The sequence below is a fragment of the Saccostrea echinata genome, unplaced genomic scaffold (assembly GCF_033153115.1).
Source record: "Saccostrea echinata isolate AGI-Se365-2 ecotype Australia unplaced genomic scaffold, CSIRO_AGI_Sech_v1 ptg000046l, whole genome shotgun sequence".
In the NCBI taxonomy this organism is placed as follows: domain Eukaryota; kingdom Metazoa; phylum Mollusca; class Bivalvia; order Ostreida; family Ostreidae; genus Saccostrea; species Saccostrea echinata.
The window spans coordinates 3,304,181-3,321,692 of NW_026889795.1; the positions used below are offsets into that span (position 1 = coordinate 3,304,181).

The following is a 17,512-nucleotide window of genomic DNA, read 5'->3' on the forward strand; positions in this document are numbered from 1 at the left end:
AATTGACAATATCGTCGCTTTAATTTGTTGACAAAGACTAGATCGGAATAAGAGATAGCTACCGGTTGTTTTATTTGTAAACGAATCCAGTCGAGTCAGACTGTAGTTTAATAGGGAGCATATTGTGCAATCTACATTCAGCTAAACTCGTATGATTCCGTCGCCTAGGTAGGAATCGGCCGAGGTGTGCCGAGTGGTGCATTCTATTTATATTACAAATGTCACCGAATTCACAAACTCGTACGTAAACGCTGATTTTAGGACGTATCATTTATATCTTGTTATAAACACATAAAAATACAGCAGGATTACAATAAAGGGTGGAGTTGTTTATAGTTGGAGTATTCCTCGGTTATGACGTTTTCCTGAAAATTTTGATTCTGTCAGAAGAGAAGTTCATATGTACATGTAGATATTATAATTATGATTGTTCTAGGACATCGGCATTCAAAATTTTAAGCCTAATGTGAAAAAAAACTTCTTTTGAGGATCTGTCTCCCGTGGTTTTTAAGGCTCAGAGATTAATAATCATAGGTGTTTACTCTTGTCGTGCGACTAGTGCAGGTAACGCGAAAACAGAACAAAAAGTAATTGTATTTGATAAATCGGATCTATGTGTATTTAGAAACTTTTGAGTTAATTGTTGATAATTAGCCACTAGATAAATGTATAGAAATATATCCTTACCGTGTATAACACCGCTGTTCAAAATGGGAACGCCTTTTTGTTAAAGAAATCTGATATCTTAACAAGGAAACTATAATTTAATAATAAAAGAATGTCTCACTTTAGAATCTTGATACCATATATTTTCACGTGATTTTATCCTGAGTTAAATTTAGAAATCTTAAAAAATATACGAACTCTGGAAAATATCTTGATCAACATTTTGATGACACAATTACGTGCGGACGGGTGGGTATTTATATAACAGGGGACGGTCTGTCCTAAACAAAATGTACAGTTTGCTATATTTACAAGGTAGTGTCACCATCAAGAACAATTTACCTTTACGTACAATCTATATAATATTTGATAAATTACCATTCAGGAAATTTTGACAGGCAGTGCTAATAGTATAGGAATTTCATGAATCATTTGTATTTGTTTTATTTTCTTTTGAAGAGTATTAAGGATAAAATTTTGAAACAGGACTTCCCATTCAAAATTTCTTACATGTATACTTGCAAGGCTAATGTGTTACTCATAAATTGTATTCATATGTTTTTAATGTTTAATATGTATTACGCATACACTGTATGTCATGCATCTTTAAGACATTCTTTAAGACAGACTCGTATTCTTAAGTGTTCATAGGTTACCTCTGCATAATATAATTGATATTGAATTTAAAAAAATGAAATTACATGTTTGTGTCAAATTTGTAATGGAAATTAAAGCCATGCGTATCAACAGTTTCTCCTTTCAATATGGTTATATCAACTATATGTAAAATATTTACTCAATTAAGTACCAAATTCATTACAACTCTACACTATGTCGAAGGCATTACATTCCGAATTTAATCTTTAAACAAATTATTCTTAATCACTGCAGTAAATCAACTGATTTTCTCATGCATGGTTCAATTCTCAAATGTGTGCTTATGCAGTGAACAATTAACTACCTTGTAGCCGAAACTTTGGGCGCTTTTGTGGCCCTGTCTTTGATTTGAAGAAATCTAGTCTATATAAAGCTCACATAACATGTATGTTTTTGAATTGGTATCCTTCATCATCAGATTTTCAGGATATTTTCAAACATTTCCATGTTAAAAATTTCAACCCATCTATAGTCTCATTCATCCCCAAGCGTCCATTGTTTTAATGAAGTTTGATTCTGTACAATATTACAATTTGATTTTTTTAAAAATCTTTCTTTCTTGATTTTTATATTTAAAAGTTTTCGTCTTGTAATGAAAATTCTTATGTGCACTATTGGTGAAATACACTTAGAGACATATGCTACATTTTTTTGTTTTGGTTAAAGATTACCTGCAGTGGATGAGCAAATTTAATTGATAAAAAGAATTGGGCGTAAAAAACCCGTTGTAAAAATCCGCATCAAAATCCATGCTCAAATAGCAGAGTTATCGGGCTTTGAAAACGTCTATTTTTACTTGCGAGAGAAATCCAATCAGACAAAAATAAAAACACTCGAGAACGAGGCTCTAAAGCCGTGACGTCAGAACATGTACCAGAATGGCGGCGAGTATGGACATTAGAGACGACAGTGATGATTTAAACGAGACATTGTCATGTTATTCCTCTAGTTTTGATGAGATGGAGAACAACACAGCTCATTTGGGGACAGAACCATATTTATTTGAGCCGGAGATCGACTCTGATGAAGAAGATTTGGAAAGAAACACCCCAGATGAAACCAACCAGTCGGACCGCTTGGGAACTAATGAGTGGTAGGGTTACGTCTTATTTTCGTTACAAATTAGTTCAATAAAGGAAAGTTTGCTATTGATCATGTTGAAGAACACACTTATTTAGTATTAACCTTCTATAAATATTGAAAAAGCGAGAATTAGGCCTTCCCAATATCATATTTTAAAAGCTTACGAACGGTTGCATAGAAATTTTGTTGACAAGACTCGCTCGCACGTTTTGTGAAATACATACTGTAGTTTATTGTACATCTTTTTAACTAAGCAAATTAAGCTCTAGAATGTGAATATTCCTCATTTAGAGAAGCCAACATAATATGTGGCATATATAAAGGGATTAGATAGAACGTTCTATTGTTAAAATGATATTGTCCTACAGACCCGTTGTAGTGAGGGCTTGTCACGAGACACAGTTAGATTATTCTAACTAATATGAGATACAACATGTTTTTTACTTATTCTTTTACAACCAATCCTAAACACCCAAATTCATTAAAATTTTCATTTTTGACTAGGGGTTGAAATTCTCCTAGAAAACCCACTAGCCTAGTGGCTACTGATCAGTACATAATTACTAGCCAAGACCTCAAACTAACTAGCCCAACAAATTTTTATGCAAAATGAAAACATAACAAATTAAAGTTTCAAATGCTTTGATGACAGAAACAAATTAAATTGGTTCTTAGTTAAAAAAAAAAATCAGTCTACATAGAAAAGCGCAAGTAAACTGACAAGATTTTTTTCTGCTCTGCTAGTCTGACAGACTATCTATCAATACATTTACCAGGTAAATTAGATAGCACGAGTCTTAAAATGACTAGCCCCGGGCATTGGGGTACTGTATATTTCAACTCCTGTTAACAAGTGTTAGAAGGGTTAACACTCTTCAAAAGGTTTCCAGACTTCAATAGAATTTCTTTTAATTTTTCAAATTTAATTTCAGGTGCTCTTGTGGCCACTGTCCTGAAATGGCAACTGTAACTGAATCTATTTGTTGCCATGAAATTCCGGAAGTTATGACTGTATTACATGAAGATGCCGGAAAAACCTGCATTACCCTACACCAAGGATTTGAACCAGTCTGTCTGAATCAATATGTGTTGCGTACTGCATATTTCGAGTACAGGCAGCAATATCAAGACCTTCCAGAGAGTAATGAGTAAGTGCAATGTAAACAAAGATCAAGTTTTAGTGGACAATTGTTTTAATGAGTATAATGGATCTATATCTCTAAACAAATGACTAGATTTACAACAGACAAGCAGTACCATAACAAAGTATTGCACTACATACAGTTTTCCAAATATGGACCTGTACTAAACATAAGGAATTATATATAAAAAAATATATAAATGTCTTTTACATTTCTAAAGATAGAAACAATAGAAAATAATCATAAAAAGAAATGATGCATCAATATAGTAATAATACAGTTCTTAATATCTTAAATCATGATGTGTATCGTTTACTGGATTTATGAGATTGACTTTTTCTAATTTCACCTCTTCTATCTCCCCCCCCCCCCCCCAAAAAAAAAAGTAAAAACAAATGGTAAATACAAAAGTCACATTATCCGGACTTCCAGGATTTATGATATCGATCACTGTTTGTTATCATCACCCTTCTCACAAGGTTAACTTTCCCAAAAAGAAGCACATAAAAAATTCCCATCTGATTGTCTTATAATACCACAGTCATATTTCATAAATAGCAACAACAAAAAGAAAGTCTACATCAAAAATACTCAACAACATTAACAACGCATACAAAAAAAATTAAAACAAAAATACATAACTAAAAGTATAACTTCATTTAAACAATGTGATGTATTTTTATTTTACAAAACAACAATAACCAAAACCAAAATTTCAAAATAATATAATATATCTTAACTATCCAGAGCACCATCTAAACAACTAATAAACAATAAGGCAATGTTCGTTTAAACAAAATACTTCATTAAAAGTAATAACTAATAACAAGTGAAAAGTCTCATCTAAAATTAAATATTTAACACATACAAAAGAAATATGGATTTAAATTACTCTTTGAAATTTCATATCACAGTGAAAAAAAATATTGACATGGGACACCAACAAAAACAATAAACAAACAAATCTCAAACAGCAAAAATATTAACTTAAATGCCAAATCCAGATATGAGAAATCAACAACACGAAAAGAATCTGAATAATAAAAGAATGCTCAATATCAAAATTTCACTAACATACAGGTATACGTCAACAATTAACTCTACATGAAACAGATGTATAAAATTCATTGCATAAAAAACATGAAAATTATCTTTATCAAATAACAGATGACAAAAAAAACTTGTAAAAACTTAAAATATACTCGTACAAAAATATCTATATCAAATAACAGATAACAAAAAAAACTTGTAAAAACTTAAAATATACTCAAACAAAAATATCTTTATCAAATAACAAATAACAAAAAAACTTGTAAAAACTTAAAATATACTCATACAAAAATATCTTTATCAAATAAGAGATAACAAAAAAACTTGTAAAAACTTAAAATATACTCATACAAAAACCCTCTCTTTACAGTCGAATGCGGTATATTGGCTACAGACAGCTGGTGCGGTGGTGCTGGGGATGGTTAGGGAGAAATGTTCGTGTCCCACTGCCTGCTTGTGCTGTTACCAAAGTCCGAGAAACATACCCTGAAGAAACAGGCACATACCATGGGTTCGATGCACCTCAATTGCGCTGATACCTTGTCAAGAGCTGATTTACTGCATCTTCTTTATCAGGATGGTAGAAACCCTCGCACAATGGTGGAAGATCAGCTGCGGGCTCACATCGAGGCATGGTCATGTTTGCTGCACGAGTGGTGGCCAACTTCCTCAGGACATTGACATAGTCTAAAACAAAGCTGTGCTAAATGAATATTGATTTGATTCAAGTAACTGTTTAATATCTCAAGTATTTTAATGCATTGATGAAAATTTCAAAGGTATCAGAAAGTCTCATAATAAAATAGCTACCATATGTAATTCTGGTCTTTACTTTCTTTACTGTGTATTCCCCATTCTTTGCTTTCGGGTATTCAATCTTGTACCGCAAATCCCCATTTCTGGTTGTTGCCTGCTCCCTACTTGCGTTTTCGTTGTAATGGAGGGCAGCCAAGATCAAACTGAAATAAATAAATGAACTGATTACTCATGTCAAGGGTAGCAATTTTCAAAATATGAAATAATACATTTTTATATGTGCAAAAATTATTGAAGAAAATTAAACATACCGACTTTGCATGCCTTGAAATGAGAATTTATTCATCTTTGGTGCAAAGTGGTTGATGACGGAATGGTACGCCTCCAAATTTGCTGTCTGCATAGATGGAGAAAGCATAGGAATATCTTTCCTCATTTGGCGACTATGAAAGATGGCTTCAAGCTTTGTCATCACTTTTTAACCTGCAATAAGCAATGAAAAAATTTCTTTTTGTTATATTTGCATAGAATCAATGCATATGAATTCTTTCAATACATATTTTCAGCCATTTAAATGTATTTTACTGGAAAGAGTTTTGAGTAATGTTGCATACTTTTGAAATGGGATACTAAAATGAATGCAAGATAAAGGAGCCCACCTGGTGCTAGCCACCTTTTCCTCCTTGCATCTTGGTCAAGATCTGGATGCTCGCAGCGAGAAAAGTGATCCCCATGGCCAACGTGAACATTTTGCACATGGTTAGATATGCTGGTCCATTTCTACCACTTAACTTCATCTTGTGCGTCTTCGGGTGTTGATGAAGGGACCCAGTATAGGTGGTTCGTCAAACTCTTAATCCATTGTGCCAGATCTTCACAATCCCTTTCCTTACTGAGGGCTAGCAGTTTCTTCTTTAAACCTGTAAAATTGACTGATTTTTAAAAAAATTTCAAAAAGAAAAGTTATATTGCAAAAATGAAGAGATGGACTTCAGATTTTTTTTTTTTAAATCCAGCTTTTAATCCCATCCTACCTTTAGCAACATGCCAAACATCTATGTTGTGTCGGGTGTTTGGCATGTTCTCCCTGACCCACTTTGCCACCTGGAGGTGTCGATCGCTGACAAAATGGCTGATCTCAATTCCATTCTCTTGAAGAAACTCAATTCCTCTCACTAAGCCCTCTTTTTCCATCTGGGTACTTCCCCTTACTTCATTACTCTAATAAATAGAAATATGCATTTTGATAATACAATAGATTTAATTATGATGAAAAAATAAATGCTGTTTTAACACTTTCACATATACCAGCCTAGAATTAGAATTTAATCAACATGTATCGGGTAAATCGAAAACAATACTTTGAAAATGAAATGTCAATGTCTGTATTTACTTTAAACAAAGACTTGTGTAATCATTTAATAATGAAGAATCAAACCTGAACAAGTTGAAGATCTACAATCTGGTTCCTCTCCAAGTCCATCAGGGTGTAGCTCCCGAACTTAGCGCTATGGCCGGGGGAATCTGCCCTGCCATCCCCACCAATATGGACTGCTTGTCCACATTCCAACACCAAATGTTTATACTCATCTTGTTGCTCACTCCATACTTGAAGAATTGCTGGATGCAAATAGCTTTGCTGATGACTCATAAATGATCTGTATGATATGGAAGCCATATTGAGGAACTGAAACAGTCTCAAAGTCTTTGAAGGTAGGGAACCAGAAAATAACAGGGCACAAGACATTTCCAAGTTTCCAGCTGGAATAGCTCCAACAAGTGGCTGGCTAGACCAAGACCTCTGCATCCCACAAAGTCCACATTCCTGATAAATAACAATGAAGGATCCTTTAACTTGCTTCAATTCACCATTTGTAGGCCCTGCACATGATGGACAGCTGTTGAACAGGGTCATCAGGTGACTTTCATACACAAGAAACTTCTTGTCATGGTTGTTTCTGAAATGGTTAAAAAACAGTAAGTGCCTATCTATCAAAAGTAAAACATTACTTTCTTATAAGTGACTTATTTAAATAGAAAACCTACCCCCCCCCCTTTAAAAACCAAAACCAAAAAAAAGACATATAATGGAAACAATTTCTTTGGAAAAAAAATATTTTTAAAAGAATTAGACTAAAGCTTTATAGAACCCGACAATTTATATGAAAAATATTTGTTATGTTCTTAACAGTATAGAAATTAATAAGCTGTTTTTACCCTGGTTCAGACTCCATTGACTCATTCTGCAATTAATTTTTCAAGGCAAAACTGTAAGTTGTGACAAAAAGACAAAAACATATACCCCGTGAAGAGTAACTTTTATATATTTACATCCACTGAATATTATCTCCTTTATTAGTCCCCTACCGGTGAAACCGGAGGGGACTATAGGTTTCCTCTGAGTCTGTCCGTCCGTCTGTCCCTCTGTCTGTCTGTCAGTCTGTCCCACTTGGTTTTCCGCAGTTTTTTTCCTAAACGCTTGCAGATATTGCGCTGATTTTTGGTATGTGAGTGTATCTTGATGAGTTACAGATCAAGTTTGCATTTCGTTTCGCTTCATTGATTTTGGACGGAATTATGGCCTTTTCAATTTTTAAGGGTTTTCCGCAATTTTCTTCTAAATGCTTTCAGATATTGAGCTGATTTTTGGTATGTGACTTTACCTTGATTAGTTATAGATCAAGTTTGCATTTCGCTCCGCTTCATTGATTTTTGACGGAATTATGACATTTTCAATTCTTAACGGGAACCAGATTTCACTTGCCGGTAGGGGACTAGTATTGCTAATGCAATACTCTCAGAATGCTTGTTTCTTGATAAAACCATTGTCGTTTATCAGTCAGTAAACACCGCTAAGCATATCACCTCTACAGATGTCCTGAGCATTGACTGTTCCATCAATGAAACGTACAATGACGTACATATCAATAATACAATATTTTATCTACTAAATCCTACTTTAAATTAATTATTTATACAGATATAGATATAATAAAATGTCTTTCTTTGTTCGTTAGTACGGAAAATAACTTTGAAGCTATTGCAGAAAAAAATTATATAACCCGCTTACGCGGGTTATGCATTTTTTGTGCAAGAGCTGCAACATTTATTCCCATACCAACAACCAAAAAAGCATTGCTTTATTCTTAAAATACAATACGTTTTTGACTTAAGGAGGGATTCTTCTCATAAGAACACTTATTTCTTATATTTAAAAATCAATGAAATTTTCACAGACTCAAGAAGACAGTATCACTAAGTGATGGTCTCAGTTAGATTAAATATGACCGTTTTATATTAGAGGCAAGGTCATGTCAAGGTCAGTACCTTTTCCCTGGACATTAAGAATAAAAAATTACTGTTGCCAATAATGCGATGCCTGCCTCTATTTCAATAAATCAAATGTTTTTCTTTTTGCATAAAGAGATATTACCTTATAGGGTCTATAAGATGATATTACCAAATTGACATAAATAATTTAACTAAAATGGATATTGACTAATTTTCTCTATTTTTCTTAAAATTTTAAGATATTTTAGTTATTTTTATATGCTTCCTATATTTAAATTTTTCTTATTTTCACATATAGTAAAATTGTCACATAAAGATACAAAATGATATAAAAACAAAAGGTTTTGACCGTTTACTAAGAGAGAAAAAGCACTTTTTACGGATTTTTGGCTCAAATCTGAACTTAGATTGGAGCTTTTAAAAACTAACATAATTGATGTTTGTTTGGAAAATCATATTTATTTGATATATTTTAAAACTTTAGTCCCTTATTATTAATTTAACTTACATTTAAAAATTTTCTCCAAGTCTTTGATTGTGTAAAAATTATAACTAAATTCATTGTTTATAATTTTTTTGAGAGGCAGAAAAGAAGATATTTTCATACACCGCCATTCCGCCAAAAATATAGTCCCTGCTAGATTTCAAACTCAGTTTACCATTTCTATTTAAATTGTACAATTGTGATGAGGAACGAAAAATATGATCTTTTAAATATCTTACATCTAAATATATAAAACATATAAGCAAAAATACTTTGAACATTTCATCTAGTCAGAAACCAGACAAGAATCCCTCCTTAAGTAAGGTCATCAAAATGACTCAGCTAGGACAGTATTGTCATGTGCCGTAACATAAAAACACCCGAGGGAGGTAATTAGTTAAGTCAAATTTATGCTCACAAAACTTCTTTGAAAATTGCTATAGTGCTTCAGTATATTTACATATATTAATAAATTTATTTATTGATAAAAAATGATCAATGAAACAATTAGTTATATTTCATTTATCCCATGTTTACCCCTTTATCCCGTGGATATGACTCATTGGATAATTTTTTCATAATCCACAGTTGTGACGTCACAATGGTTTTTGCGTTAGCGCGATGAAGTAAAATAAAGTGGAGTCCTGTATAAAACAGTGTAAAACATTGGTTGTGAAGTATTAAACATGGGATAAAAAGAATCTCCTATGATTTGTAGTTGGATATGACTTTTATCCAACTCGTTGTGTGTTTTTATCCCCTCGGCAAGGCTCGGGGATTAAAAACACACAACTCGTTGGATAAAAATCATATCCAACTACAAATCATGGGAGATCCTATATATATATTGAATAAATTAATGTTGACTTCCTTCCCAATTATAGGTTATAGAATTCGTATTCAATTATACAGGTCTGAATGATTTACAAATATGGGAGTCAAGAACGATAACCGTGAATTACTATAAATACACAGAATAAACAAGACGCTAATCCTTCTGACCAATCAGATAACGGCATTAAGACCAACCCATGAGAAAATAAATAAAATTAAACCTGCTCAAAAGATTTTTTTTTTTTTTGAACGAACTTTTTGTAAATTTCATGCACATTTCGGAATGATACAGCATCGATAATTCTAACGTGAAAAACACGACTTGAAAGCTTAGAGTAAATTCTAAGAGGGATGAAAAATCTGTCACTACGAGGTAGCAATCTATTAAGAAATTTGATATAAATACGACAGATTTTCAGTTTTTAGAGCCTGGCATGAAAATGTTTTCGTATGGGATTATAAGAGTCATCATTTCCTGAGTGTTTATTACGAAATCGTCCAGTTTCGGGTATGATTGGTAAGTTATGGTGATAAAAAGCATTCATGTACATTCCCTTTTCTCCACGTTTAACACCTTTCCTATGTTCATTCAAAGTTTATATACCGGAGTAAGGAGTTGATCCTTACGTTGCGGGTTCGAATCCCACTGTGGAATGTGGAAACCGGTCCTTCCGATGAGACCGTATAAACCGAGGTCCCGTGTCACAGTAGGTTTTGGCACGAAAAAGATCCCTCACTGCTCAATGGCCCTGAGTGCCGAGTATAGGTCAAAATTTGTAGCCCTCCATCTGCAAATGCGTCTCCATATGAGTAAAAAATTCTCGAGAGGGACGTTAAACAACAATAAACAACAACAACAAAGTGTATATATATGGCATTCGGCGCTCAGGAAACCTGTGGTATTTTAAAACTACATGTAGTCTATGCGATAAACACTTGCGTGCAATAGAAACTACGCTTTATCGATGAAAATCGGACAGCTAAGAAAATTATATTTACCAACATAGAGCATGTTCTGGTTAATGTTATAATTGTACTTGATAATAGTTTGACGGCGTGATCTATCATTCCGTAACGATTGCATTGTTATTTGCCTTATTTTTTTCCTCGAGATGAACATGTTAAGTTTGTTCACGGTAAATATGTGGGGAATATCTTATTCTTCCAAACCTGTCATCTTACTTCTAAATATTTTTTTGTAAAAAAATCTTTCTGAAGGAAAAAAAAACCCAAAAGCACGTGTTCTTTTTTTCCCTTTGAACACTGTTGAAATATGTTTTTGGGTGTGTAAAATGCTGTTATCTGATTGGGTAGAAAAATATTTACGTGTATATTTTGTATATTTATAGCAATTTTCAGTTATCGTTCTTGAATTCCATATTTGGAAATCGTCCAGATCCGTTATAATACTGTTAAAATTAATTCTAACTCAAATAGTGACAAGGGTTTGCTGTAAATATATGACTTTGTTTATCACTCAAAGGAATTGACCACTCTGACGTTGTATTGATTTCACATTCATGTAGATAACATTGTTAATAGAAATATTGTCCCATTCAACAATACTGCTTTGATATGACGTCAATGACATTTTAATCTGATATTGGTCCATTGAACAATATTGTATTAATCTGACAATGATATAATGGGATATTGGACCAATGTAAATTTGTATTGCATTGCATACATCTAATGCTCAGCGAAGCACATTCAGAAACTTACTTTACCCCACATAGCCAATATGACTTCGCCACTTCTTCTGTTTATTGCAGGGGGTAACTCTTATTTTGTCCTAAAACGTCACTGCCACTAGATACACAACGTAAATAAATCTCCTCAGCAAAAGTTTAACGTTTTTTTTTATGAAGACAACCTATGATTTGGAATAATAATAAATGATTATTGTAAAAGGATTTTTAGTGACTATTAAAATCTAGGATTACTATTATACATATGAAGTATGACCAATCACCTCTTAGCACAACTGATTAATACTTGCAAAGTAATGTTACTAACTGGGCAGGGTGTTGTTGTAGGACACATAATAGCTTATTACATTTTTAAAGAAGAAGAATTAAGTAACACATTGCACAGAGGCTTTAATGAGAAAATATCTTTGAATATATATGTTCATTAATTACAAAGATGTCCTTAGTAAAGGAAACCATGTAGAATTTCAGTGCATGTAAGTTGTAAAATGGGGTAAAAGTTGTATTTTCTATCTTTTCATCTGTTTCTTTTGAGTGGTACATGTATGTGAGTACTATATATCCTGCATTTTAATGGTTGTTTTATGGGGTGCGCCTCCATTATCTGCGGGGTCTTTGCCTCCGCTTACAGCAACACTTGTGTGTTCTTTTCCGTGTCGTTGTCGTTGTCGTCGTCGCTTGATCATCTACAATTTTATATGCATATAAATACTTGCTATTTATTCATCATTCAAAATTTATAGCAAAGATGTTTCATTTGTTTGCATCCCATGATTTAGAAATTATGAGATTAAACACCTTTACAAGCAATTGTTTGAGTAAACTATAATGTTCTGTATATTTAGTGTCAGACAGTAAAGTGTGTGAAATAAGAGATCGGCAGTAAACTATTGTGTACGCTAATGATTTTTTTAAAAGTATAAAGTATAAAATATTGATCTAAAGCGTTCAATGTGTAAATAAAGTGTAGGATAATAAAAATAATGTATGCTAATCAACTTCAGTAAACGATAATGTATGCTTATCAACTTCAGAGAACGATAAAAAAAACTATATTGTACGCTGATAAACTATGGTTGACACGAGTGGTCTAAATGTACGATATAGACTACATTTGTGCTCTGGAACTTTGCTACACTATTATACTCTTTTTCTAAAATTTGTCAGTTTCATGACCTAGAAAATATTAGAACATTTTTATGTCAACAAACCAATATATTTTCAAATTTGATGTCAATGAATGTGTAATAAAGAATAATAAAAACAATGTGGTAATAAAATAATAAAAAGAGTTGTAATACGTTCTATTTCCACTTTGGAAGAGTAATACTTCTTAGTGCGCTCTTTTGTGAAAAAGTCGGAAAATGTACAAATCTCGCGGGATTTCTGGGACAAACGTAACATAAACATGTAAACAATATGTTGAATGTCGATGAACAAATCCTAAGAAAATGCAAATGAAATATTTTACTGTTGTGGACTTTATATACATCAAGAGTAAGAATTACAACGATATCAATTTATATCTATTGTTGATCATATGTATCTATTTATCGTATGGTACATCTAAATACAATACACATGCCTCGGAAATGTCGTATTTTTTATTAAGAGCCATTCTCTGTAATGACTTGAACTTTTATATAGGAGCTGTGGCACGCATAGTCTCAGAATTTCTCCAAACTCTCTATGATAAAAGTCTTTGATACCGTAAATTCAAATCAGACAAAAATTGGTTGCTACGTGTCATGGTTACCATGGCAACATGTTGTAAAGTTTGAAAAATGGCATTTTTCAACATGTTCAGAGTCCCACAGTTAACGTTGGCAGCAAAGCAAACAAGTGGCAATGACTGTTTCTGAAAGTTGAAGGCCTGATGTCTTAAATACATGATAAACATGTTTGGTAAATCAACTATTATAACATACTTTACTATGGAAACAAAATATTCAAAAGTAATAATTTTGTTCATTTAATTTTATAAAGTCATACACTTAAGAATAAAAACAATTATAGGTTGAAATGCAAGCAAATAATAGACAAGAGATCCTTGTAACATATACCAAGGACAAATATGATATTTCTTATAGGTTGGCAATGGTTGCCATGGTTTTAATACCACGAAGGGCTTTTAAATTTACTCTCTTAGTGTTTTAATCTTATCCTATCTTTTTAAAAACCATATTTCCATATAACTGATGATCAATTTTTAAAGGCCTTGGTGTGACCCTAATTTTCACATTTCAAAAAATTCAATTTCAATTCTTTAAATAGTGCGTTGCTATGGAAATAAGGCGAAAAAACATGCATAAAAATCTGAAAAATACTCTGTTTCCTTGGATACGTACCCTTGTATGTAGATTCCCAAAACTTTTATGATTGATATATGTGAACAACTAACCTGACTTTCAATTTTTGACTACCACCCAATCTCTAACTGGATGCAAAAACTTGGCACATAGGGTCTAATATTGACATAAAATTAACAAAATCGAACATTTTCTCGTCTTGGTAACCATAGCAACAGTGTTGTATTTTTCAACAACCTTTATCAATATATGATATTCAACTTTAGTTCTACGAGATAAGTACTATTCAAGGTGATTCAAATAATATTTTTCTTGATTAAAAGGTTAGTAAATTCCTAAGGCAGCAAAAAAAATATCACTTTAAACAACTAGTACGTTGTTTCCATGGTTACACTGCAAAGTAACAATAAATCTCAATATTTCTTATGTTGTTGGTGTTGCAAGGTCCTAAGGATGTATATGTGCCAGTCATGAATTTTATTGTTTTTCCTCAAGATAGTAGCATTAATCCAATCATAGCAACAGATTTTGCATGGTGACACTGTGTTACCATGGCAACCATGAAAGTTATTTTTAAAATAATATTGGCAATACCTAATTACATAAGGTAAATATTTTTCATTCTTTTTCTTGGGTTTTTGATTGAGTTTGATCATGTAACATCTATCATTTGTGAATATTGAGCGTTTTTCAGCATTTTTCAGCATCTAAAATGTATTCCAAATGTACCCATGGTTACCACTTACTTAGAGATAAATTCTAAATAGTTTCTTTATAGCATAAGTGGCAACAAGGTGTCATGTTTTTGGGAGAATAGTGTGTTTGTTTTTCTTAGTCTTTATTAAGGCTTAATAAAGATTTAAAGTAGCTGAAAATCTCAATTTTTTCAACTTTTCTGGCTGTTACCATGGCAACCAAGACACATAGCAACAAAATTTTATTTGATATATGTTTCTGGTGTCAAGTTGTAATAATGTGCAAAGTTTCATCAAAATCGGTGACCATGCGTGGCAAAGAAATTTAAGTGGTTACGGAGAATCGCTATTAATGGATGATAAATTTAGGGTTCTCGCTCTCTTACATATGTCTTTTAGTACTTCTATTCTTTAATTGGAATGATAAATACATTTAACATTTAAAATTGGATTGAGATTGGCATGTTTCGTATTATCCGCAACGCCATGCTGTCCCAGTCAGACGACCAAATGCGCCTCTAATTTTAAAGAGTTCACTAATGGAAATAGAACGTATTGAAAACAGAAGTAACTGATATAATACAATTTAAATTTCATAGTCACAAGTAAATCCTGATTAATGATATTAAAAACTTGAATTTTTTATGTTTATTTTTTCACATAGAAATTTGGAATTTTTCATTACCTGTGCAGCTCTATTTCACTTTAGAAAACAAAAGTCAATTATTTCCTAGGAGAATTGCATTGTAGAAACTAAATGTTCGTAAAAATGAAAATATTATCACGACAATATAATTTAAATCGAAATATTGTAAAATAAATAAATAAATGAATTAATGAATGAATGAATAAATAAATAAATAAATAGATAAATAAATAAACAAATAAATAATTGAAAGACCTACAAACAGGTGAAACATTGGCATAAAATCCGTTTCTATTCACAGTGTCATCACTGGTGAATTTAATGGTAAGATATTCCCCCGTGGAAGTATAGGTCTGCGCTGGAGCTGCGGTTCCGCAGACATTAGTTCATATTGAGTAATCCGGAAATAATACTTCTGTGTATGTTTTAGTAATCCGGATATTACAATTCTGTGCATGTTTTGATTTTCTCTGTTAGTTAAATAAACGAGTTAAAAAACAACACGTGTTTTTAATACAGCACTGTCTCAACGACATGTTTAATTGATAATACCAGATAGATCCTGAATCTATTGCCATTACAACAAACGTAACAATGTCAGTTGCAGAATACATGTTTACGATAATATATGATCTAATCTGGTCGGTTCTGACTCTTTTTTTCTAGAAATACACTTACCATCAAATTGGGGTTAAAAAGCACATTTAGTGAATATCACGTGTGATTTATGACTTAAAGGTTAAGAATCAGGTATTCTGATTTATTTTTCGTTTTTTTTTTCTAATCAAGATAGGCAGTGTTTTGAAATCTTGACCAGCCTTTTTCTGTCGTTCTTAAATTGAAAGATGCAAAGTTCAACACTACACCGCATACTTTAAAACATAATTTAAAGTATAATAGCTGGTATTCCATAGTATTTGAAGGTGCTGCTAGAATCGTGTGGTTAATATGAATTCATGAAAATTCTTTAATCTTTTGTACAAAATGTTAAAATTTTGATAAGGTTTCATGTGAAAGTGTAAAATAATACCTTTTGTGACAGGAGAGTAGGATTCTAGCAGCACTTTTTATTACACAGAGATGTTTCCACATAAGTTTTTACAATTTGAAATGAATTATCCCCGGGGTAGTGTTGAACTTTTCACTTTTCATTGAGGCATATTTTTCTATTCATAGACGTCACATGATGACCTTGTAGTGGAGTGCCTGCTTCTTCATTGACGACTTTACAATGGATAATAATTGAAATGTTTTATCCGTGTTTTTTTCTGACTTATCAATGTTACATTTTAAAAAAAAATTGAATTTGCCGAATAATGATCTGGGTGCTGCCTTATCATACCTGTTCTCATACATATAGTTTTGAATACATGTACAGGTACGAGGGGCATTTAAAAGGTTCTGAAAATACGTTCTATTTCCACTATGGAAGAGTTATACTTCTTAGTGCGCTCTTTTGTGAAAAAGTTGGAAAATGTACAAATCTCGCGGGATTTCTGGGACAAACGTAACATAAACATGTAAACAATATGTTGAATGTCGATGAACAAATCCTAAGAAAATGCAAATGAAATATTTTACTGTTGTGGACTTTATATACATCAAGAGTAAGAATTACAACGATATCAATTTATATCTATTGTTGATCATATGTATCTATTTATCGTATGGTACATCTAAATACAATACACATGCCTCGGAAATGTCGTATTTTTTATTAAGAGCCATTCTCTGTAATGACTTGAACTTTTATATAGGAGCTGTGGCACGCATAGTCTCAGAATTTCTCCAAACTCTCTATGATAAAAGTCTTTGATACCGTAAATTCAAATCAGACAAAAATTGGTTGCTACGTGTCATGGTTACCATGGCAACATGTTGTAAAGTTTGAAAAATGGCATTTTTCAACATGTTCAGAGTCCCACAGTTAACGTTGGCAGCAAAGCAAACAAGTGGCAATGACTGTTTCTGAAAGTTGAAGGCCTGATGTCTTAAATACATGATAAACATGTTTGGTAAATCAACTATTATAACATACTTTACTATGGAAACAAAATATTCAAAAGTAATAATTTTGTTCATTTAATTTTATAAAGTCATACACTTAAGAATAAAAACAATTATAGGTTGAAATGCAAGCAAATAATAGACAAGAGATCCTTGTAACATATACCAAGGACAAATATGATA

General features: G+C 32.3%; 1 protein-coding gene across 1 annotated transcript; it reads left to right on the top strand.

Moving 5' to 3' along the window:
- The first annotated feature begins 2,201 nt into the window (after nt 1–2,201).
- On the top strand, nt 2,202–5,134 carry LOC133201948 (P2X purinoceptor 7-like). Its single transcript, XM_061337736.1, has 3 exons — nt 2,202–2,416; nt 3,339–3,554; nt 4,969–5,134. The coding sequence occupies exons 1-3, from the start codon at nt 2,202–2,204 to the stop codon at nt 5,132–5,134; spliced, it is 597 nt and encodes a 198-aa protein (XP_061193720.1).
- Nucleotides 5,135–17,512: the final 12,378 nt, after the last annotated feature.